This window comes from Centropristis striata, chromosome 14 (assembly GCF_030273125.1).
Source record: "Centropristis striata isolate RG_2023a ecotype Rhode Island chromosome 14, C.striata_1.0, whole genome shotgun sequence".
NCBI classification, from domain to species: Eukaryota; Metazoa; Chordata; class Actinopteri; order Perciformes; family Serranidae; genus Centropristis; species Centropristis striata.
Window position 1 is genome coordinate 18,871,131 of NC_081530.1, and position 23,122 is coordinate 18,894,252.

The following is a 23,122-nucleotide window of genomic DNA, read 5'->3' on the forward strand; positions in this document are numbered from 1 at the left end:
AAGCTTCTGGTCACTCAGTTTGAAGGCTGAGTCAAAGCTGCATTTAGATTAAGTTTTACTCCATTTTAATGAAGTTAAAGTAAAAATAATGCAGTGCTTTCAACAAGAGTTTATCAGTTGAGGAGCCTGTTAAGTTTTTCGTTAAAACTTGTTTTATCAGAACCAGAATCACTGATATTGAAACCGACTTCTTATTATTTAAAACAGTCAGTATACTATTACAACATATTCTCATGCCGCAACAGTTCGTATCATTTATTATGAAATATGTTCTGATTAAGGTTGTGAAATCATCTCCATTTTAACACATGGTTCACATTATGAAACAGAACTACTTAGTAGCGTTTAGGGAAAAGATCATGTTTGGGTTAAAATGATTAAGTTCAATGGTGCTCCTTTCATACCCAATCTGGATAATATCAACTTTTTCCAATTAATCTGTTTACCTGTTTTGAGGGTGCTCTAACTTTAGTCTTTTGTTGCCCCTGTCCCAACTTTTTTTTAAATGTGCTGCTGGTATCACATTCAGAATAAGCCTATGTTTACCAAAAATTCATGAAGTTGATAAAGTAAAACATTAAATATATTGTCTCTGCACAGTTTTCCATTGAGTATATATCAAAAAAGAATTTTAAAAATTGTTGCATTGTAGTTAATTAGCATTTAACACAGCACCCCAACTTGTTTGGAGTGGGTATTGTATAATACAGAGTCGCCCATAAAGTTGGAATAATATAATATTTTTAACCTCTTTTCATGAAATTATTGTGACAATGTTTCTCAAAACTTTATTAATCAATCTCTTCCAAACATATCACAATGAAAATTAAACCACAATTAACAGAGGATTGTGTCTGAAAACAAAGTTATTCCAACTTTATGGGCGACCGTGCTCAAAGCAAATTCAAGCAAAGATTTCCCAAAGCATTCCTATTAAATGGCACCAAACATGACATATCAAGAGCAGTTAAAACAAAAGTTACACTGTCAGATTCAATCTAAACACAAAACAATAGTGATATAAATGTGTAGAGCATATTCCAACACGTGAAATCAGGCAGTTATGTTTTTCTGACATAGATTTTTGTGTATTTTGTCAAATAGTTCATCAGAAGTTTCATTCTCTTAATTTAATAAGTCTTAAGAAAGATTCCTCTTAGTTTGACGACTTAACTTTACTTGAGACATCGTTGGAAATAAGTCCAGAACTTTACCTTTCTTTCACTTTTCTGAAAGAGTCTCATAAGCTGTATACTTTTAAATCTGAATATTGTCAATAAGCCAGCAAACAAAGACCTGCGGGCACTGAGAGAGGTGAGAAGGTGCTGATGGAGCAGCAGAGCCGGTCTTCGGTCATATCTTGAATTTATTTATTTATAGAATTCTGGAGAAGGCAACATCCACAAGAAGTCACTTTGTTTCAAAAGTTCAAGATATTTAAGTTAAGTTAAGTTATTTTTGCTTTGCCAGGCACTTTGAGTCGATTTTTCTTGCAAAGCCAGCGGTATCTGCAGCAGCTCATTTACAGTAAGAAGACATTTTTTTCAGCACAGAAGGAAAAACCCAGTGAGATAATCTGATAAAGTCAGTGATGCATTCAGACATGTGGAGCTGGTGTAAACATCCTCCCTCCCTCCCTGAACACTGTCCCTAAAACATGTGTAAAAGGATTAAAATCCATCAGTGGAGAAAAACCCTCTGCTTCCATTAGCCACTCTTAATTGATTTTCCAGAGTGGAGCCCCCGTGCAGATCAGAAAAATGTCCCTGCATTAAACCCCGGAGAGCTCGAGTCCTGGCAGGAGACGCAGCGACGCCGCGGCCTCGGCCCGGACAACACCCACAGGTAGGCCGAGGAACAAACCACCAATTATGAGCGTCAGATCAGCATGTTCTGTCCCGGACCTCCTCCCTCTAACCTGGCCTGCCGTCAGCCCCCCGCCTCCGCCTGCCTCTTCACATCTACTTCACAATTACTGCCTGTCTGACGGAACGATAAGCACCGCAGCAATCAAATCAGGCTTCAGATCCGCTCCCGTGTTTCTGTACTGGGGCATGTGATCAAAACGGGATCTTAAAGTGTGTTTCAAGGGCCTCATCTGTCTCCTCCTGCTGCAGCTGCACTGTCACCCAGGAAACGGCACACAAACACTTCTGCAGAGGCTCAAGGGCTCTCCAGGCTGCTGGAAGGAATAAAAATAACCTTTGCAGCGACATTTGTGTTTATATTCTACAAAATATGTTGTGAAACTTTGTTAGGTTGAGGCACCAACATTACTTAGAAGTGGTATAACAATACATAAATCTGGATCGATCTATCGATTCAGTGATCAAAAATTCAATATAACAACAATATCTCCAACCTAAACGAACCATATTAGCGTTTCACTGGTACAGAGCAGGAGGAGTGGTCCAAAAAATAGCACACAGAGGTGTGTTCCCACTGAGTACTTTTTGGAAAGGGCTGAGTATTTTGGCTCCGCCCACTAGTTAGTTCCCCCCAGCCTCTGTTCACATACAGGTACTTTTGTAGCTGCTGACCAATGGAGTCCGAATGTCACGTAAATAGTTCTGCGACGCTTACGTGATTATTCAGCACCAATTTTGACCATGACATCGCGTGTCATCGGTGTCGCGACGCTGACAACAGACCAACAACTCCAAACAGTCGAGACAAAAACATGGAAAGAGAGGAGTTGGTTTCTTGTTCTCCATTCTCACTTCTCAGTCTGCTCTGCTTATTTCTTTTGAAATTACGCTGTTATGTTGTGGTTGTATTGAGTTCTACTCACGTCATATCCCGCCTCAACCCAAACCAATCAGCATCGACTAGTCAGTAGCAGCTCAGTAGCGGCTCAGAAAGTACCTACCCGAGGCAGGTACTTTCTGAGCCGCTAACCGGTGAAGTTGGGCAGATCTTGGGCCGATCCTCTCTCCCAAGCCACACTCATAGCGGCTCACTAGACAGAAAAATACTTAATGGGAACACTCTTTATGTCATTACATATAATCGGACAGTTCCCTGTTGTAGAAAAAAAAAGGTTGCAGTTTCGTCAAATTTTAGGCTACAAAACCTCTTCTCTAGGTTTAGGGCTAAAAGCTTCATTTTACACACACAACATTTTATAAATATTATTTATATACAGTATTGACAGTTTGGGGCCTGACAATGAAATACTGAAGCCCACAGTTAACCTTTAAAATATCAGATATGACATTATTTATTTACATACTGATATCTGTTATGTTATTTTTACTGCTCTTTTTGATTTTTTTAATTCTAGCTTTTAGTCTAGTTTTTTTAATTAATATAATCTTATTTGTAATTTATTTATTTTATTTAACTTGCTTTTACTAACACTAGTTCCTTTTCTTTATTTTTTAAAAATATTTATTTACATTTTTATATTTTTTATTTATTTAGTGCAGTTTTAAATTTGCAAATGAATAACAAGATTTTATGGAAAAAATATACTAATAATACTACTACTACTACTAATAATAAAATAACCAGCAGCATTGTTTTTATATGATAATACAAATGAGCACTGAATAAAGTGAAGTGGGTCCAGTACAAGGGGAGAAGCAGCTTTTTCAGAGTGTATCAGAGTGTTTTTCCACCTTCCAGTATTTTGACATTTCCTCACCCTCAGGTGTTTCAACACGTTCTCTGCATGTGACGGAACAGAAACCCATAAAACCTCATTCATCCTGCCGACTGAAACGTTTCACTCTCAAAGTGGAAAAACAACAAACATGATAACCAACCCTGGTATTTTTATGAGCTTGCATTTCACGGATGGGGAAGTGGAATTCAATAAAAATGTGCCAACAAAACAATCATCACCTCCCTTTACGGGCAGTAATCTGTTGAACTGCTGCCAATGTTTGAGTCGACTACAATATAACTCCTGTTGCTGATCATAAAAATGCTCTTATCGCTAATGCCACCGCTTTGCGTTGTGAAATAACTTTTTGTGTGTTCGAGAACAAGACATTTTGATCCACTTGTACTGTAAACACTCAGGAGTAACATAGAACACTGTAGGTTGTGAAATCCAAACACAGCGTGAGGCGTCCTGCTGAGTAATGCTGCTCAGGACACAATGACTCTAAGATAAGAGTTTTTTTTATTTATCCTTACTCCTCGCTGCATGTTGGTGGATTTCCCACCACTGGTGCAGGGACATGACGCTGAGATGTGAGTATTTGCAGAGTCATGAAGCCGGGACACGCTGTGTCATGTGATAAGGCTATTAGAGACGGATCTGGCCTCCTTAAATAACCTGGATTTAATCGGTGCCATTGAGTGTAAAAGAGACATGAAAGGCTGGTTGGGCTGGTGGAGGAGGAAGGCATGAGTGGGGTGATGTGGTGCCACACAGGAGGAGGAGGAGGAGGAGGAGGAGGAGGAGGGAGACGGTAACAAAGAAGGCTGAGTCTGAATCACAGAGAGAGAACATCCTCAGTGCATGTGCAGCGTTAAGAAGCTGACTCAGTCTGCATGCTGGGAAAATCATGTACTGGACCACTTCTTAGTGTATGATCCATCTCCTGAATTACATCTGTGCACGCACAGCTACAGGCACAGAGGTATCAGTACAGTCATGGAAAAAATTATTTGACCACCCTTGTTTTCTTCAGTTTCTTGTTCATTTTAACCCCTGGTACAACTAAAGGTACATTTGTTTGGACAAATATAATGATAACATTAAAAGATGTTTAGCTACAGTTTAATAAACTAGTGAAGTGACACAACAGACACATTAGTCATGCAGTGCAGAATTAAAATATATAATTGTAGAAGATTATTTCACATTTTTGTGAAAGAAGAAGACAAATCTTTTACGGAAATACTCCACAAAGTAAGTAAATAAAATTATCAGCAGAATGTACTACTGTTATCTTAGACTTTTATAGTATTTTCATTCTCCAGGTGTATTGCTTGTTTATAGGCTATGCAAAAAAAACTGTACAAGTATCTCAAAATTGTACATAAGTACAGTAATTGAGTAAATGTAGTTACATTCCACCGCTGGCTGTTTTTCAACTCAGACAGAAAACCTGGAACCTGAGATGTCTGTTACACACTGAAGAACTATTCTGTTATCAGTCAAATGTATTCAAGATCTTACAACTAAGTAAAGAAGTATAAATATCTAGATATACTGAATGTAAAAGTACTTATTATGCAGAATAATGATGCATTCATTTGTTAGCCTCACTTATGTTGCAGCTGGTAAAGGTGGAGCTAATTTGAATTATTAAAAAAAAAAACCCTGAGTAGCTTAATCCATAAAAACACCTCATTATTTATTAAAGTTACTAATGAGTCAAAAGTGCAAGATTTGCCTCCTAATTGTTGTGGAGTAGAAGTATAAAGTACCTTAAAATATAAATAATTAAGTAAGGTACAAGTACTTTAAAAGTGCATTAAAGTCTAATACTTTATTTACTAATAACAGCAGTTAAAAGCGTTAATCATGAAAAAAGAAGCAGGATCATGGCGACATTATGGCCCCGCTCCTCCTCCACCGTGTGGGAATTAAGTTTTTCACCTCATTTCAGCAAACGGGGATCAGGTGAAAAGGATTATGTGCTCATTAAACCCCCAAAGTCCGAATTAAACCTCAATTATCCTCAAACTCTGAAACCTCGCAAAGCCCCTCAGGTTGCTGCTCCGTTTCGTAAGAGAGGCCGGCGGCTCCTGGACCAGCTGGAGCCTCAGCTGCACCTCGACGCTGACGGAGGATCCAGATCAGACTGAACCGTGGGTCCGCATCAGACCGCCCCGGCACACAGACCGGAGCAGAAGGGGCCCTGCCAGCCAACATTAGAGTCAAAACAGAGACAGAGCTGCAGCTTCATTAGATTAGGAGACAATTATTGTTCAAGAAGATGGGACAACTTTACGTATCAGATCCTGAAACAAATCCAATCAAAACCCAAACAGAAACATATTTTAATGAAACAAAAACACAAATGTTTTGCATGTTTGAGGATTATTTAATTATACGAGTCATTTATCAAGCAAAAAGTCTAAAATATTTTCCAATGTGAGGATTTCCTGCCTTTCCTTTTTCTACATTCAAGTCGGTTTTATTTATAGAGCCCAAAAACACAAACCACAACTTTTAAAAATATATTAAGATTTAATTTTTTCGTGTGTTTTCGTGTGTTTTCGTGTGTTTTCGTGTGTTTTCGTGTGTTTTCGTGTGTTTTCGTGGCGAAAAAAGCTGTTTGAATCATGATGTCATGTTGTCCGTCCCAATTTCCTTTTAGGAAACTTCTTTAAATTTGACACAAATACTGCTTCCGAATGTACCTGTGGTTCTGAATAAAACTGATAAATAACACTACAGGTAAGAGGAAAAATCTGCATTTTTAATTTCTCGGGCAAACTTTTTTACTTAAGTAAAGAATCTATTGATGTATAACCCTTAACGCTGACCCCATCACAATGTAAAGGAATAAAATATCCCTCTGTATTTTTGAAAAAATAAATAAATAAAATTTGCACAAATGTTCAGGATGATCAGATTAGATTTTTGAGGTCAAAGGTCAAGCTCTCTGTGACCTCAGATAATATGTATTTGGCCCTCACTCAAGAATGCAGACACTAATAACAACACAATTTCACACAGTTATCTAATAGGATAAAATCATGGATGTATGAAAGGAAATGCAAAGCAAACTTCCGAATCTCCTGGATCCTCTGCCTCTATGGGCCAGTGGAGTAAGTGCACTAGAGACTTCTGTGCACTTAGTTAGTCTTCTAACTTCCAGTTCAGCACTCTGCTAACTATTTTTTTTTTGCATTTTAATGCTTTATTGGATAGTGACAGAGAGAATGGAAGGGTAGACATGCAGGAAAAGGACCTTGGGTCAGATTTGAACCTGGGCTCGCTGCAACAAGGACTCTGAATGTTATCGGATCAAATTAGTCAAATTCTGACAGTAAAACGACTAATTTCAGTCAAAATAATTAGCTGAATTACAGATGCCTCTTTTCCAATGTAAGTCTAAGGAAAAGAGTCTTTATGGGCCCAAAATAGAGTCTAATTTTAAACCTCTTCCCTGCATACTGACACTTTATCTACCACAAAGTTAATAAATAATGGGAAAAAAGGTATTATTTGCAGCCTTTATGAACTATTAACTGCAGGACAAGGTGACATCTCCTGGAGCTCTGCCATGTGAGTCAGCTGATACAACATCACACTCAAACAAAGACATTATTCACATGCCGACTCAGTGTGTTCTAACGCCGCTTACATAACTCTCACCCAAATCTTAAAAACAGGAACACGCTGCATGTTTACATTGTGCAGAAAACTGAGGACATAAATAAACAAACAGCTGGAGCGAAGGTGCGTTACGTGAGAAAAGGCTGTGCGGGCGGACTCTGTGCCTCCCTGCTGATCCTCAGGGTGTCACCTTGATCCAAATCAGAGAGCAGTGACGACATTAAGAGCAGCGAGTCACTGAGCTGTCTGCAGGTTAAAACACCTTTAGGTAGATTACTGATCTGGTTTGGTGATGTGGAGTCGAGGCTGCGATCAGGTCAATCCTCTGACGTCTGACGCAAGTTTGATTCAGCACCCTGTCGCCCTTCAGCAGTGCCTCTAGCTCTTACTAGACTTTTATTAACACACTCTCACTTTATATGTAGCCGTTTGATAGAATATATAAATAATGATGAGTGCAGCTTTAATCTCACTGGCCTCGAGATATTGAATTAGACGCTGAATTTGCATGTTTTTTAAAGCAGCTACGAGGAGTTTTTGACTGCTTATGAAGCAGTCTTAATCTAACATGATGCCTCTATATTGGTCATATTTATTTAGGTCACCAAATAGATTTGCAGAATTTCCTTCATAGTGCAAAACTAAACCTGGTATGGTTAAGAAATTGTACTTAAAGTATCAAAAGTACTTGTTATGCAGATTGTTATATCTTCCAAATATATTATTGGATTATTTTTATTGATGCATTTATGTTAGCAGGTAGGGAGGTATGGTTAATTTTAACTTGTTTTTATACTGTTATGGGGCTACACAGGGGTGGGCAATCTTTACTAACAAAAGAGCCATTGTTGGCCAGAAATAATGGAATGGAGCCACAAACCTTATTTTGGACCTTACAATGAAGATAAAACAGCCTACTAGGTCCAAATTAGCCTACCAATATACTTATTACTTTACTTATAGGTCATAATGAGCATTTATTAATATGATTTTGTCAGAATGCAGTGAGGACCCGAGTGCAAATGAGAGGCTGGACACCAAAGAAATGTCTCAAAAAAGGGAAACACTAAACAAGACATGGCCGTAGACTTTTGTAAGCATTTTAGTTGTTGAAACATTTTTAATGCCGTATATAAGCTACACATTTTTACAATTTTAGAATACAAATTGTTTTGGGCCTACACCAATGATGAGTTAAAATTAAAATGTCAGGACTTAATTCATTTAATTCATTCATTCATTTGTTTCGTTTCATATAATTTCGTTGTCACAGCCACAGGGAGCCACTATAGACGGCCTGAAGAGCCTCATGTGGCTCCAGGGCGGCGGGTTGCCTACCCCTGGGCTACACACTGGTTTAGTGCTTAGCACTCTTGCCTCACAGCAGCGGCTCTTCGGTGTGGAGAAAAACATGCACTTAGGTTTAATTGGTGACTCTAATTGGTGTGAATGAGAGCGTAATTGTCTGTCTCTATGTGTCTGCCCCTGGTGACCTGTCTAGGGTGTACCAGCTGAGCTGGGATCGGCTCCAGCCCCCCGAGACCAGAGTGCGGATAAGCGGTTGAGGATAATGAATGAATGAATGAATATACTGTAATGTGGTTTTAGTTAGTGGTAGTTTAGTAAAAAAGTCATAATCATTTTGAATTGATCATATTTTTCCTGTTAAATCTCGACCTCAAAAGTAACTAAAGCTGTCAGCTCAAATGTAATGAAGTAAAAAGGACAATATTTGCCTCTAAAATGTAGTGAAGTAGAAGTATAATGTTACATAAAATGGAAATATTCAAGTTAAGTACAAGTACCTCAAATTTGTACTTAAATACAGTACATGCGCTTCATCGAGGAGCAACAAAGTCTGGTAACTTTCTAATTTTACTCAATTTTCCAGAATTTTTTGTTTTTTTATCATCTTTTTTGTCATAATTATTGATGGATACTTCTGTGGAGATAAGAGTTTATTCAAGAGAAGAGCTTTTTTTATTGAAACTGAGCAAGTCCGGAGGACACCATAACCCTATTACCAAAAAAACAGCAGTGGACGGCTCCTCTCAGATTTAAAAAAATCCTTCACACCTTTCCCCTCGGGGATGAATAAAGTAATTTTGATTTGATAAGTAAATGTAAATGTACTACTAGTTACATTACACTACTGGATGTATGAATACCTTGCTTATTCTGCTGCCCCCGCGACCCGGCCCCAGATAACAAAATAAATGGATGGATAATTAAGTGTATCTACCGGGAAGCTGATGTATCTAAAATATCCACTGACGTCTTTGATGATGTAGGTATATGGGGAAAAGTCTAATTGGGCCTCATGGCGTCACATGATGGACACGGAGCTTGTAAATCCACAGTTTAGCCACTATGAGTACTTTGAGTTACATCTCTTGTATGAAAAGTGCTCTAAAAATAAAGTGTATCATCTTTATTACATTCTGCAGGACATGATCTTGCTGTCCTGGTAGCAACCGGCCTGTTTTATTATTAAATAACAACTGATATGGGAGTAAAACTCATTTTTGGAGAAGCATTTTTGTCATTGAGCTATTTTCAGATCCTGCCCAGAGGCTGATTATCTGATTGTTCAATTATTTCAAGCTTGGCCTGAGCAGTGCTGTTTATGTTGTTGTTGGTATTGTGCAGACTCTGTCAGGATTATTGCCGGGACACGCTGGAAATAGGATTATATAAAGAGATCAAATCGTGATAAAACTACAGTTGTTTGTTTGATGGAGACTTCGGAGACAGCACGTAAAAGATAATGTGGCCTTTTTCTTATTTGTAGCGTCAACAGCTGCAGCTTCGGCTGGCTCCACTTTTGTTTTTATGAAATACACAAACTTTCTTTAAACCTCAGAGTCTCCCGCTCATGCAGACAGCAAGGACAGCTCATGTTTGTGTCTAAACACAGATTCAGATTGTAATGTTTTTGGGTTCTTCATCAGCATTCACAGCACGTCAGCTGGGCGAGCGGTCAGCATCACGGCAGGAAAACAAAGCTGAAATTCATCGCGGCCGTCTGGTGATGGTGCAGGCCACGACAGACGGCCCAGCAGAAGTCTGTTCCTCTATGGTTTGTATTGTTGTACGCAGCAATGCAGTCTGAGTCATCGACCACGAGCGTCCTCCTCATGGCTGCCAGCACCCACCAGCAGCGGCTGTTCACAGAAGCCCTCCTACATGGAGACGGTCTGTGGCAGTGTTTAAAAAACAGTTTTCCCATCACTTTATGTGTCAGTGGTGTCATTATAAGATCTTGCATAACTAATTTGGAAATCTGTTACTTGAAAAACCCTTTCTTTTAAGAGATCAGATTTGTAATAGACAATTATTGTAGCCAAAATAATCCAAAATAAAATCACATTATCTATAAAAAAAAAAAATTGAAATGGAAAAATGCTATCAGTCAAATTAATCTGTTTATTGTGCTTTTTTTTTAATTTGGTGAATAAGATTATACTTAAAATATGAGTGTATGGAGATGGAGGGGAATCTGTGCCCATAAAAATAAAAGAAGGTGAGAACAGAAATAAAGAAAAATGATTTAAGAGGCTGAATTATTGTTACGGTATTTAAATTAAAAATTGCAATTTCTCAATCAACCACTTGAAGCTGGTTCCAAAAGTGAGTCAATCCTCTTGGAGCCCTATGTTAATATGCCAACTTTACAGCTATTTTTGGGGTAAGTAGCCTAAATGTTTATGCAGTGGAAACAGTTTTAGTGTTCAACCACTTATATGGATAAAAAAAACTCTTGCATAGATAATTTGCTTATAATAACCAAGTTGTCCACTTAAAGTGTTCATTTTGGGTGTTTTTTATATTCAACATGTGGAAAAGACATGTAAAACTTTTATTGTTTTACTTTTACTTTACTCCCATGATGCTTTGCCTCACAGTAACCTGTCTGCGTTTTCAAACTTCCGGTTCAACATTAGTAGCCTAAAGGTTTATTTTCAGGCCTGTTTAAAAATGCACTGAAACCACCACCAACCTGTGGTTTAGAAGCCTGCCCTACTGACTTGACTTTTTTTAAACAGCACAACAATAGCATGATTATAATTTGAACTACAGTAAATTGTACTTTCTGTACAGTCGACCTCCTGTTCTGCATTATTGTGGATATGATTTACACACAGTAATATAATTTAATTTGTACGGTAATTTGAAAGGGGTTTGAAACAGCTGTACTGTCAGATTCAGTAAATAGTAAAGCTTTCCTTTCACTCACTTTATTCATGTAATAAATATAGAAATGTCCATTAGATGTAATCTTCATTAGATATAAAGGGGGGGAAATGGCTATAATAATAATAATAATAATAATAATCGTTCACTTCTTGTGACCCGGACAGATGTGATCATTATAAAACATTTCCACTATTTTTTTTTTGGTATTTGCTGGGTATTTTTGGGAACTGATGTACTCTCATCTTATGCCAAATTGCTCATTGTTATTATGACTGACTGTAGATTCTCTTTTCTATAAGGCCCCTGCTGTGGTTTCAGCGCCCTCCAGTGTTTTTACACTAAACTCCATGTGTTGCATAAACCCTGATGAAGACCTTTTGTTATTGCTTTTATGCTTGAAAAATAAATGTATAATATTATTTCACCTGGAGACAGGGTGGTTTGATTTTCTTGTTAGAATTAGGCATTTTTATTTATTTATTTAGTATTGACCTTAATTCCATTACACACACAAGAACTATGGAAAGTCAATATTAAAGAAATAAATATACCTAAAAAATAAATGTAAACATTTAATGAACTACTTTTATTTATTTCAACAAACTGAAAGTAGTCCATTTTAAAAGGAAATGTATATATTTATTACCTCATTTATTTATTGCAATATTTGTTTTATAGCCATATTTATTTATTTAATAAGCCAATTTATTTATTTGAATAATTAATTAATATTGACTTGAATAGCATTTTACAAAAAAGAACTATTAAAAGTCAATATTAAATAAAAATAAATTAATATGCCTACTAAAATAATTGGATGTGAAAAAGGTGGAAAAAATATATATAATAGTACATGATTATTTTTGTTTATTTTTATTTCAGGGTACATTTATTTCACGAAGCTAAAAGTAGTCCTTTAAAAAAAGTACATTTATTTATATATTTATTCGCCTCATTTATTTATTTCATAGGCCTATTTATTTTATGTATTTATTTAATATTGACCTCAATGTCATTATACACAAAATACATATTAGAAGCCAGTATTAAATATATGTGTGTGTATATATATATAATCATTATTTTTTTAAAGTTATAAATGTGCTTATAAATATAAAATACATGTATTCTATATTTCCTCATAAATTAATAATTTTATTTCATAAAAGCAGTGCTTCTAAAAATGTATTTGTATATTTATCGCCACATTTATTTATTTTATAGGCCTATTTATTTTATGTATTTATTTATTTAACATTGACCTCAATGTCAATATACACACAACAAATATTAAAAGCCAGTATTAAATATGTGTGTGTATATAATAATAATAATTATAATTATTATAATTATTATTATTATTTCTTTTTAAGTCACAAATATGCTTAAAATATAAAATACATGTATTCTATATTTCCTCATAAATTAATAATTGTATTTAATAAAAGTAGTGCTTCTAAAAATGTAAATGTATTTGTATATTTATCGCCACATTTATTTCCCTCTCTAATAAATGAGAGTCTGTTTCAGACTCCGGTCCAGCTGGTGGCGGCTGTGTGCTTCATAGTCCGCAGATCTTTGGGTTTTCTGACGGGATCGCGTTTCCGGTGCTGGTCTGCGGCCGCGCTGATCAAACTAAGCTAATGGGAAAACCACCGAAACTTGCAAAATAACATGACACAAAGCATACATATAACATGAACGGTATCCTCACATATCAGCGGAAGGGAAGCGGGTCAAATGTTCACTGTTGTGTCCCGATGTGTTCCGGTTCGAGTCGGTATAACTCGGAGTTGAGCTTCCACCGCTTCCCGAAAGACCCAGAACTTCGTCTGAAATGGATCCAGATAGTGGGGATTGACTCCCTGTTGGTAACCAGTCACACCAACGTGTGCAGCAGACATTTTCGCAAAGATGAAATTCGCATTACAAATAAAAGGAGAAAGTTAAAAATCGGGACCATTCCTTCTAAATTTCAATGGAACAACTTCAAGAAGAAGAAGAAGCGGTCCAAGGTCCAGCAGCGCCCCGTCCCAACTCCACCAGCCTGGACCGACTTCACGGAGTTCACAGACATCCTGCAGCAGACACAGGGCACGGCGGGGACACCGTTTGCGGACCATGAGTACTGTGTGCCCATTGACAGTGATGCCGTGGACAGTGAACACTATGACGGTATGTTACAGCTGCAGGACCTGCTGTTAAAAGACCCCTGTGGGCTGCAGAGGTTTGCTGGGTCACCTGAAGACATCCAGTTTTACACCAGGTAAGAGACAGACTGCAGACACCACTGAGAGATGATCCTGCTCATGGTGATTAATTTCAAAGGTGTTTATGGTGCTCCAAGAGCCACCAAGGCTATTCTGTCAACCAGAGGCTGAATCTATTCTTTGGGGCTGCAGGATATAAGGAAAATATCGTCACCCTGTTCAAATAATATAAAAATATAATTTTTTTTTTTTCAAGTTTTGCATGGAAACACAAAAAACTCCACCAAAAGTGTGACATATGACATTTATTGATCATTTCACTCAAACAGGATGTAACAAAGTATGGCTATTGGCATAGTAATAACACTGTGTGTAAATTATGTAAATTGGCAAATTTTTGAACATTCCTTTGTGACTTAAGCAAGATATGGTAACACTTTATTTTGAAGGTGTCTACATAAGAGTCACACAAGCCTGTCAGAAACATGACATGACAAGTATCATGAGCATTAATGTTACTTCAAAGTGTCATTCATGTTCATGACACATCCCATGTCATGTTTATGACACGCTCATGTCACTCTTATGTAGACACCTTAGAGCAAAGTGTTACCAATATTAGTGTCAACAATAAAACACTGATAAACTAAACTGATAACTAAACAATCTCCCTCTAGCTCTTCTTTGCTGGGTTCTTATCTGATGCCTATGAATGTGGCAAATTATCAAAGAAGTGATGATCTTAAAGGGGTGAAATCACATGATCTGGTCAACTGAGGATGTAGGTGATTTTACCATAGGTGGACAGCATCATGAGGAGATGATTTAGGGAAAAAAAAAAAAAAGGCAATTATTTTAACAGTGTGACGATATGCACCATTATTGGATTTTTATTACGGGCAATATGTACCAGTGCAATATTTTGCAATAAATTGCAGGAGGCACAGTATGTGTATGTTAAAGGTGCTGTACACAACATTCAGTACATTAATAATGGGTGCAATTCAGATTTATTGTTCAGCTGATATATTGGCCTATCATAGACATTTTGGTGTGAGAATTAAGTCACTGTGTGTTTTAAGCTGAGCTACTCTGTTCTTTGTTGACAACAAATTGTTGGCCACACGTGTGTAAGTGACTACTAGGGCTGCACGATTTGGGAAAAAAGTCATATTGCGGACAGTATTGCGATTTCAATATAATAAACAAATGGTATTACTGTTTGGTTATCCAGGAAAATGCACAGATTACTGATAACTTTGAAATGTGTATTACTCAGCTCACACATACAAAGGTATATGTTATGGCCATACAAATACAAAACACAAAAAACCCCTGTACAATACAGTTTTCAAAATAGAAATAAATATATTTTTGAAAAGGTATTTTTGTCAAATATTTAACAAAATTAAATAACTCAATAATTATTTTTCAAAATAAAGCCATTTTGCAAACTTATTGGGCTTCTTAATGGTTCAACTAAATAAAATAAATAAAACACTAAGAAAATATTAACACTTATTAAGACTACATTGACATAAAAACTGCTGAGAGGCATCCTGTAAACAGCTTTTTCTTGAAATGACACTACTGTTGATTTAAAATAAATATGATGCTTAAACTGTCTTATGTCTGTCTTAAACTGTCTCTTAATGATATTCATATAGTATATCATAACGACTTTCATATCCTCTTACTGAAAAGGTTCCAGCTATCACTTTTCAAAGTTTTTTTTGCCAAAAACAACAGTATATTCACTTCAAACTATGCCTTCATTTTTATTCTTTTAAAGATTTTCTTCCTATGATCATCTGATGGCATTCTGGACTCTCATTGAACCGGCGACGTCGATGGTACGATCCACAGGAGAAACCCCCGCTGTGAAAGAAGAGGATTCCAGCGAACCCACGATAGTAAGTACACAGCTGTCCCTGTAAAAATCACCAGTTATAAGTCATAACAGTTATAGAGATATAAGTGGTGGCACTGTCCTTGTTTACGTTCAGCTGAGCAGCAACACCACAGGGTTATTTAACTGCAACATCATCATGATATTAATGCACTCATGAAGCAGCCGTGCTACACTGCTGCAACATGTGAAAAGACAAAACGCTGCAGGTTATTTAGGGCAAAGGAAAAGTTACAGTACCCCAAAGAATGTAGAAGTGCCAACAAAAGGCATATACTCAGGGTTCATACAAAGTCTTGAAAATGTTGTAAATGCTTACTTTCATCTGCTGAATTTTAATATACACCTTGAAAAATGCATGATTTAAAAAAAAAAAAATTTGTTTTCATCTACACAATCGCTTATGTAAACCAAAAATGTTAAAATATTTTAAATGAAACACTCCTATCATCTAATTTCTTTGTCTCCTGGTATTTTACAGCAGAAAAACATACAATCACAGTTAATATGAACAGATGCAAAGTGTTAATATACATTGATTGGTGTGGGTAAAAAAACAAAACATTTATTTCCATACAAACATTGACAACCCTGATCATGAAGAAAAATAGATGGCAAAAAAAAGATGGGACTCATGGGATGTTTTCTCATGTATTTAAGCCAACTTCGATTCCTTCTGCAACCGATCAATATAGTAACATTTATTTCTTACAATTTCATTGACAATAAAAGTTTAGATGTGATGATAAAGGCTTTGATAGTCTGAAAATCTTTGGTTAAGGTACCTTGAAAATGCTTGAATTTTACTCTTTTATACCAATCATGCCTTTTTTTCCACTCCAGAAACTTCTCCCCATCGATGAGTTTTTCCTGTTTTTGAACTACTTGTCAACGGGATGCACCCAGAGGGAGCTTGGCCACCGATTTAACGTCCGCCGCACCACAGTCAGCAGGATCATAATAACGTGGGCCAACTTCCTCTACTGCGTGCTCGGCTCTGTGCGCACCTGGTTGACACCTGAGAAAATCCAAGCTCACCTTCCTCATGAGTTCATCGACCACGCAGACACCCAGGTGATCATCGACTTCACAGAGCTGCGCTGCCAAACGCCTTTTTCCCCTCTACGTGAGAGTGAAGACTCCTCCTCACACAAGTCCCTCTGCACCCTTAAGGCCATGGTCGGCATGGCTCCACACGGCGCTCTCACCTTTGTGTCGGCGGTGTATGAAGGCTCTGTGAGCGACCAGGAGGTCTTCAGGCAGTCGGGCATTGTCCCTCTCCTGTCCCCCGACATGGCGGTCATGGTTAACGAGGGCGTCCGAGTCGATGACCTCGTCCCCGGCAGAGTCCACCAGGTCGCCTTTCTGTCTAGAACGAACCAGACGCTGGTACGTGATGTTCCTGAGACCGAGTCCAACGCTTCTTTGAGAGACCATGTGGAGACGTTAATCCGGAGAGTCAAGGAAAACAAACTGTTTGACACTGAGATCCCTCTCTCCATCTCAGGGAGCATCAACCAGTTATTCACTGTGGCCTGTCTCCTCACTAATTACCAGAACGGACCTCTGGTGGAAAATAGGCTTGGGCGATATGAAGATATTACGGTATATCAGAGTTTTTAGATATCCCAAAGTTATGATGTTCAAAACAATCAAAAACAAGCGGAGATGCTGTATTGAGGTGAGGTATTGCAGCGCACCGTGCCTGCCACCAGAGGGCAGTCTCTGCTGGTGGAACAGGCAGCTGAGCCGAAACATATGGTGGTTAGTTATAATCTAAAAACATGGTCTGATTGTTCTGTTCATCTGTTCCAACAGATGCTGATTACAAATAATCACCTGCTTCTCATGGCTGATACCTGTAAAATAACCAATCATTTTACATATTTGTAACTCAAAAATAAGTTTGAGTTATCTGCAGATTGGAGGGTAAAAAAAGACTCAGATGTAGTGAGAAAAGATGGATACTTTAAATTATATTCTACAGCTCTGACTGAACCAAATCTGACCGACACAATAATGGTTAAAACAACAAAAACAGCCAGACTCTTCTAATGTTGATTTATTTTATCTAGTAAAATACATCAAAAAAACTTCACAAACATGCTTTAGCTTTTATAGAGCATTTTTGCCTGAGATTTCTAATTGCTTACTTTGACATAATCTGTCAAATCAGACGTGTTCATGTAATAAGTACAATGTTAAACTGCAATTTGGCTTTTTTATTATCTCTATTTATTGCCTCTTGTTTCTGAATAATGCACATTAATATAAATTTTCCACATACATCACACATCCCTAGAAAATAATCAACAGCAACAGCCTTATCTGCACCTTTTAAAATGCTGTTCTCCATCATTTATACTAGTTTATATCACCTGTTGCTGAGTCATCTGTTTACTGTGTAAATGTTGCTGCTACATACTAAAGACAAAGTGTACTGTTTGCTGTTTATGTTAAATATTGGGCAGTTTGTTACGAATGACTCACTTGTTGTGACAAGTTACAATCAAGCCATTTTAGTGTTACATATTAGAGTCGGCTTTGGTGATTTTAATTGTACTGTAGTTTGTTAAAAGTCAATGAACATAAAAAAACTATTTGTCTTGATCAGAGTCTGTTTATTTATCTGTATCGCATTACTCAAAAAACAACAGTGATTTATTGTACATCTCAATATTTACTGTGTTGACTTTTAAAAAAAGACGTTAATTGCACTTCTGCATGCAGAGAAAAAAAAGTCTGTTCTCTTATCACTTGAATCATCACTGTCTCTCACTATATATGTCTCTATTGTCACTTTACCTTTTTATACTCTTACTGTTTCACAACTATGTATATACATATACAGCATATTTATTACATCTCACTGAGCATTGAAAGCCTTACTATTTAGACTGTTTATTCATTGCAATTACTAATTTATATTTCTTTATTTCATATTGAATTTCATTTGTTTTTTAACATGCATTATTTAACTTTGAATTTTTTTTTCTCATGATCTTTTTCTTTCTCAAACATAGTTTTTGAGATTTTCATTACCAAAAACTGCTTTTCTGTGTTTGTTCTGTATGTGATAAATAAAATAACTTGATATGTGTTGAATCAGAGTGTCTTTCTCTGCACACACAACACAGTCACACCACTGTGTCCCTGTAATGAGTAGCTGACCCTGCACGTGTCATTATGCTCCAGTATGCTGTTTGTATTTTAAGGTGTGGGTGGTTGTAAGAGGTACTTTTCCATACTCAGTGTATCATCTCCAGACCGAAGACAGAAGCTAAGCAATGTACCACTGTGGATGGGGGCTGCAGAAAAAAACATTTTAACCAACTAATGATCAATTTTCTGTTTAAGTATATGCTATATTTAGAATATTTTCATTGCCATTATGTGTTTTGATATTATTCCTCTTGTTTTTGTTTTTTTCCTTGTATAAAAAAATTATATATGCCCCGTGGTTTTCACTCATAAATTCACACAGTTTCAATTGCAAGGAGAGAGCGAACGTTTTGTTATTCTCAGTTGGAACTCAGTTAATACCAATCAAACATAATCTTTTTTATGATTTATTTTATATTCTTTGTTCTGCATGTTGAGCTGTTTATTTTATATTGGTAGATTTTTTTTTTACTTTAACAACTCCCATTTCTGAGTATATAATTTAAAAAAAGTGTTTTTTAAAGTATATTTTATTTTTTCATTCAGTCATATTTTTTCCATTTCATAGGCATTTTAAAAATATATAGATTTTGACTTTAACAACATTTTTTTCATCTTTGATGTGTTGCTGCCCCCTGCTGGGAGACCCCGTGCATAAGGTTTAAAAACGTCACATCCGGGCAGTATGTTCAGTTGAACTCACAGCGGTTGAGCAGAAAGGTACGTTTGATCAATCCGTTTCCATCTAACTTAATTTACTGAATTTGTAAAGTTTCTGACTTAGTAGGATTGTATTTAAAGGAGTAATGTATGATATATGGTCGTTTTTTGTCGGGAAATGTTGTTTTAAATGGTTGAAATTGACATAAATGTGGCCGATCAACTTCTGCTGTCAGTATCAGAAACGAATGTGTTTAACAGCCGTTATTTGTCTATTTTCTAATGTTTACAGACCAAAGAAGCTGTGTACACCATCCAGCATCAATATGGAAAGGTAAAACTGTTATTTCGTTTATTTTAATGTTTATTTTGGCCACTTGGGCAGCAGTAGTGTAGTCTCCCAGCCCATGTGAGTCTGCTGGTTGGTCAGACAGGAAAAACATTCAAACACTTAAGTTTTATACTTCAGAGAGACTTTTCTGTATTATATGCTGTGTTCCAATACCCATACTTACCGTACTCACTGTACTTAGCTTGAGTACGCAGGGTGTTCCGATTCCGATCGCGGTGAAAAGAAGTGTACCTAAAGGACCCGGATGTTGTACTCATAACGGTCAAAACGTTGAGTGTGGAACGATGTACACTATACGCACTCAACGGCTGCCATCTTGTCTACGTAGCGGAAGAGGCGGAGCCAGGCAGAGCCGCTCAGCTCGAAAAAAATGTTTGTAATGGCGGCCGACGACGCCGGCGCATTTTCCACATTTGCTGCGTTAATGGAGCCATATTGCCGGATTGTAGAAGTAAAGATTAAACAACACAAAGGATATTTTTTTCGCCGTTTAAAGCCGGAAGTTTTTCGCGGGTGACGAGCCGCGGCGGCCGTCGCGAGCGTCATTTCCGGTAAGTGCATCACGGAGTATTAGATTTGGAACAACACTCACCTGCTGAAATCTGTGTACCTTGTGAGTGCGGATAGTGTACTGCATTTAAGTGTACTCATGGAAGTATGGGTATTGGAACACAGCAATAGTTATTCTGCAGACCTTATCCAGCGAGGCTGAGCCTGTAGTGGCTCTGATCTTTCCTGTAGTGTCTGCTAGAGAGATGTGAGGCTGTTTGAGGCCTTGCTGTGACTCTTCATGGCAGGGTTATAGGTAAGCCTCCGACAGACTGCACAGTGTTAATAAATCCAATCACCCATTCACCATAAAGGGAATCCTTATTTCTAAAAGTTTGAACTTGCCCTTATCATGTGCACTGTAAAAGAAACTTCTCTGAACCAATGAGGAGACCATGTGCCATGTGAGGGAGCAGGCAAGATTTTTTTTTTTTAAAGATACTGACATTCACAATTACCTGTTATCAGGAAAATGAATGTAGTGTTCAGGGAAAATTGAACTAAAACTGGAATTTTCTGCTGGTCAGCAGTGATTAATTAAAATCCTCATTACATTAATCCGAATCTAAATATCTGTAACCTTGGTATAATAACCTGTGAAATACGGGCATAATGCAAAATTTAAAAAAATAGCATGCATGTTATATAAATGAATAAATTCAGCATTAAAAAATGATTAACTGTTTAACGATATCTTAGTCAGTTAAGACCAAAATGATGACTGATTAGTGGACCAATTGACTAAGGCCGAAGCCCTATTTTTATATTGTCAACACAAACTACAAACTATCATTTTCTACTTAAAGGTGCCATATATAAGCCCTTAAAGTCTCATCTTTCTATCTGTTCATCGCACACAATGCATGATGTGACCTTTGTGTAAAATTACTGTTTAGAAATAAATTAAGACAAGTACTTGGAGTAAAATGTTCCCTTTCTGTTTTTACAGCACTGCGGCGATGAAGCCAGGCTCTGCTCCACTCAGACCTCCTGATTGACACCTGCTGCTCTAGGTTGACTTTGAGGCGAAATTAAGGTTTGTTGGGAATAGCTGTTTTGTGTTTAAGGCTCTTGTAAGACACATTTCCCTACACAATTATCCTTACAAATAAGTTAATGAACCGATTCCGTGACATATCAAGAAATTTGAAAAAAAAAATATTAAAGCAATAACAGGTTGTCGTCAGTACCTGTATATCAAAACACCCGTAGGTGTGCTCTTACAATCCTGCTACCACCAGTCCTCTACCTTTTTTAAAAAACAAATATATATATATATATATATATATATATATATATCTTTGTCTCTATCTTGTGAGGACGTTTGCAGACCTTATCCAGCGAGGCTGAGCCTGTAGTGGCTCTGATCTTTCCTGTAGTGTCTGCTAGAGAGACGTGAGGCTGTTTGAGGCCTTGCTGTGACTCTTCATGGCAGGGTTATAGGTAAGCCTCCGACATAGTCATCACAGGCCGCACATATACTTTCTGATAACTACACGTTCGTCGTAGAATGATTGCTGCCTTGCGCCATTCTTTGATGTACTGCTCCAGTGTCATTATTAGCTTGTTGACTGAAATATTTTCCACCTGGGCTGTTGGTGTCCAGTTGTGATAAAGAAGTCATAAACTTAACTCTTTATAATTTTAATGTCAAACTTTTTGAGGTTCTCGTCATTTTCATATACAAGATTTAGTCCAGCTCAGTCTAGTTATTGGATAGGCATACTGTATGAACATAGTATGTAATACAAGTGGTATGAATTAAATATCTGACAATACGGTTTATTTTTTTGTTTATATAGTCAGTAACCATGAAGATCGGTGTTGTGGCTCCTTATTGAAACTGCAAACTTCAAGGACTTGTAACGCATGAAAAGACTTTGATGCAGGTAAATAAACTTTCCCCAAGTCATTCTGATGGTTGTTAGTTTTACTGGAAGAAATGTATTGAAATTGTTTTTCATTCTGCAGATCGAGGGTCTGAGAACCAGTTCATGTGCTGAGGAGAAACAAAGGCCATAATTGGATAACTAGGAGTCAGATATTGTCTGTCTACAGTCCCAATTTCCAAGAATGGTGCGGGTCTTGGAAAAATCTGCTGTAACAGTCCAGCTATGCATAGGTGAGGCAGATGCCAAAGCCAAGACGCAACGGTGGAGAGCAAGTTTGTGAAACCTGGGGAAAGTGTCCTAATTAATAAAGGACTTGCATATATATCGATATGGTTTATGGAAAATGTTTGTATTAAGTGTTTGGTGAGAAACATTGTTAAAATAAACATTTCTTATAAAAAATATTTGCTTTGTGTGGTGTTACTTGATTTGCAGTAACAGAAATTATTTTAGGTAAATAAAGTACTGTAGTTATCAGTTATGGTGTTCCAGGATTATCGTAAAACCTAAATTCAGGCTACAAATGGTTTCACATTTATCACAGATTTTTTTTTCATGGTGACCCTAATGGGACCAACTTCTCATGAATGGTGTTAAAAGGAAAAAGGTATTTGACAGGAAACATTTGCCTTAATATTGTAAATTGTGCCAAATCAAATCTCATTTAATCTGATAACTGTGGCAAGGCAAAATAAAAATGTACAGGCTTGAAAGTATTTTTTTAGATAGAAAAGGGGGGCCAAGTAGAAAAACTTTGGGAACCAATGGCTTAGTTAAGTTGTAAGTATATTAAGATTAATGGGGTTTTTTTAAGTAAAAAACGTAATACTGGTAAAGATTCATGTGAGGGCGCTGTTGTACCATGTGTATACTGTAGGCAATGTTTCTTGGCGAGTTCATATTTTTAAAGTTTTGTAAATCTTTAGTAATAGTGTTAAGTTTCTC

The 23,122-nt window shown here is 37.0% G+C and overlaps 1 protein-coding gene, 1 long non-coding RNA gene and 2 other non-coding genes across 6 annotated transcripts; all 4 read left to right on the forward strand.

The window, feature by feature from the left end:
- Nucleotides 1–13,029: 13,029 nt before the first annotated feature.
- Nucleotides 13,030–17,354, forward strand: ftr97 (finTRIM family, member 97). Its single transcript, XM_059349430.1, has 3 exons — nt 13,030–13,709; nt 15,446–15,566; nt 16,406–17,354. Exons 1-3 carry the CDS (start codon nt 13,141–13,143, stop codon nt 17,183–17,185), a joined length of 1,470 nt encoding a protein of 489 aa, XP_059205413.1. The 5' UTR covers nt 13,030–13,140; the 3' UTR covers nt 17,186–17,354.
- A 2,029-nt stretch (nt 17,355–19,383) lies between these two features.
- On the forward strand, nt 19,384–22,594 carry LOC131985005 (uncharacterized). 3 transcript variants are annotated; one of them, XR_009395602.1, is made up of 5 exons: nt 19,384–19,444; nt 19,677–19,718; nt 21,235–21,321; nt 22,088–22,174; nt 22,257–22,594. It is a non-coding gene; the product is annotated as an uncharacterized LOC131985005 (long non-coding RNA). The 3 variants fall into 3 exon arrangements; XR_009395603.1 differs by lacking the exon at nt 19,384–19,444 and adding an exon at nt 19,516–19,532; XR_009395604.1 differs by lacking the exons at nt 19,384–19,444; nt 19,677–19,718 and adding an exon at nt 20,517–20,541.
- LOC131985688 (small nucleolar RNA SNORA9) lies at nt 20,423–20,558 on the forward strand. The gene has a single exon (XR_009395670.1). It is a non-coding gene; the product is annotated as a small nucleolar RNA SNORA9 (small nucleolar RNA).
- On the forward strand, nt 21,610–21,745 carry LOC131985689 (small nucleolar RNA SNORA9). The gene has a single exon (XR_009395671.1). It is a non-coding gene; the product is annotated as a small nucleolar RNA SNORA9 (small nucleolar RNA).
- Nucleotides 22,595–23,122: the final 528 nt, after the last annotated feature.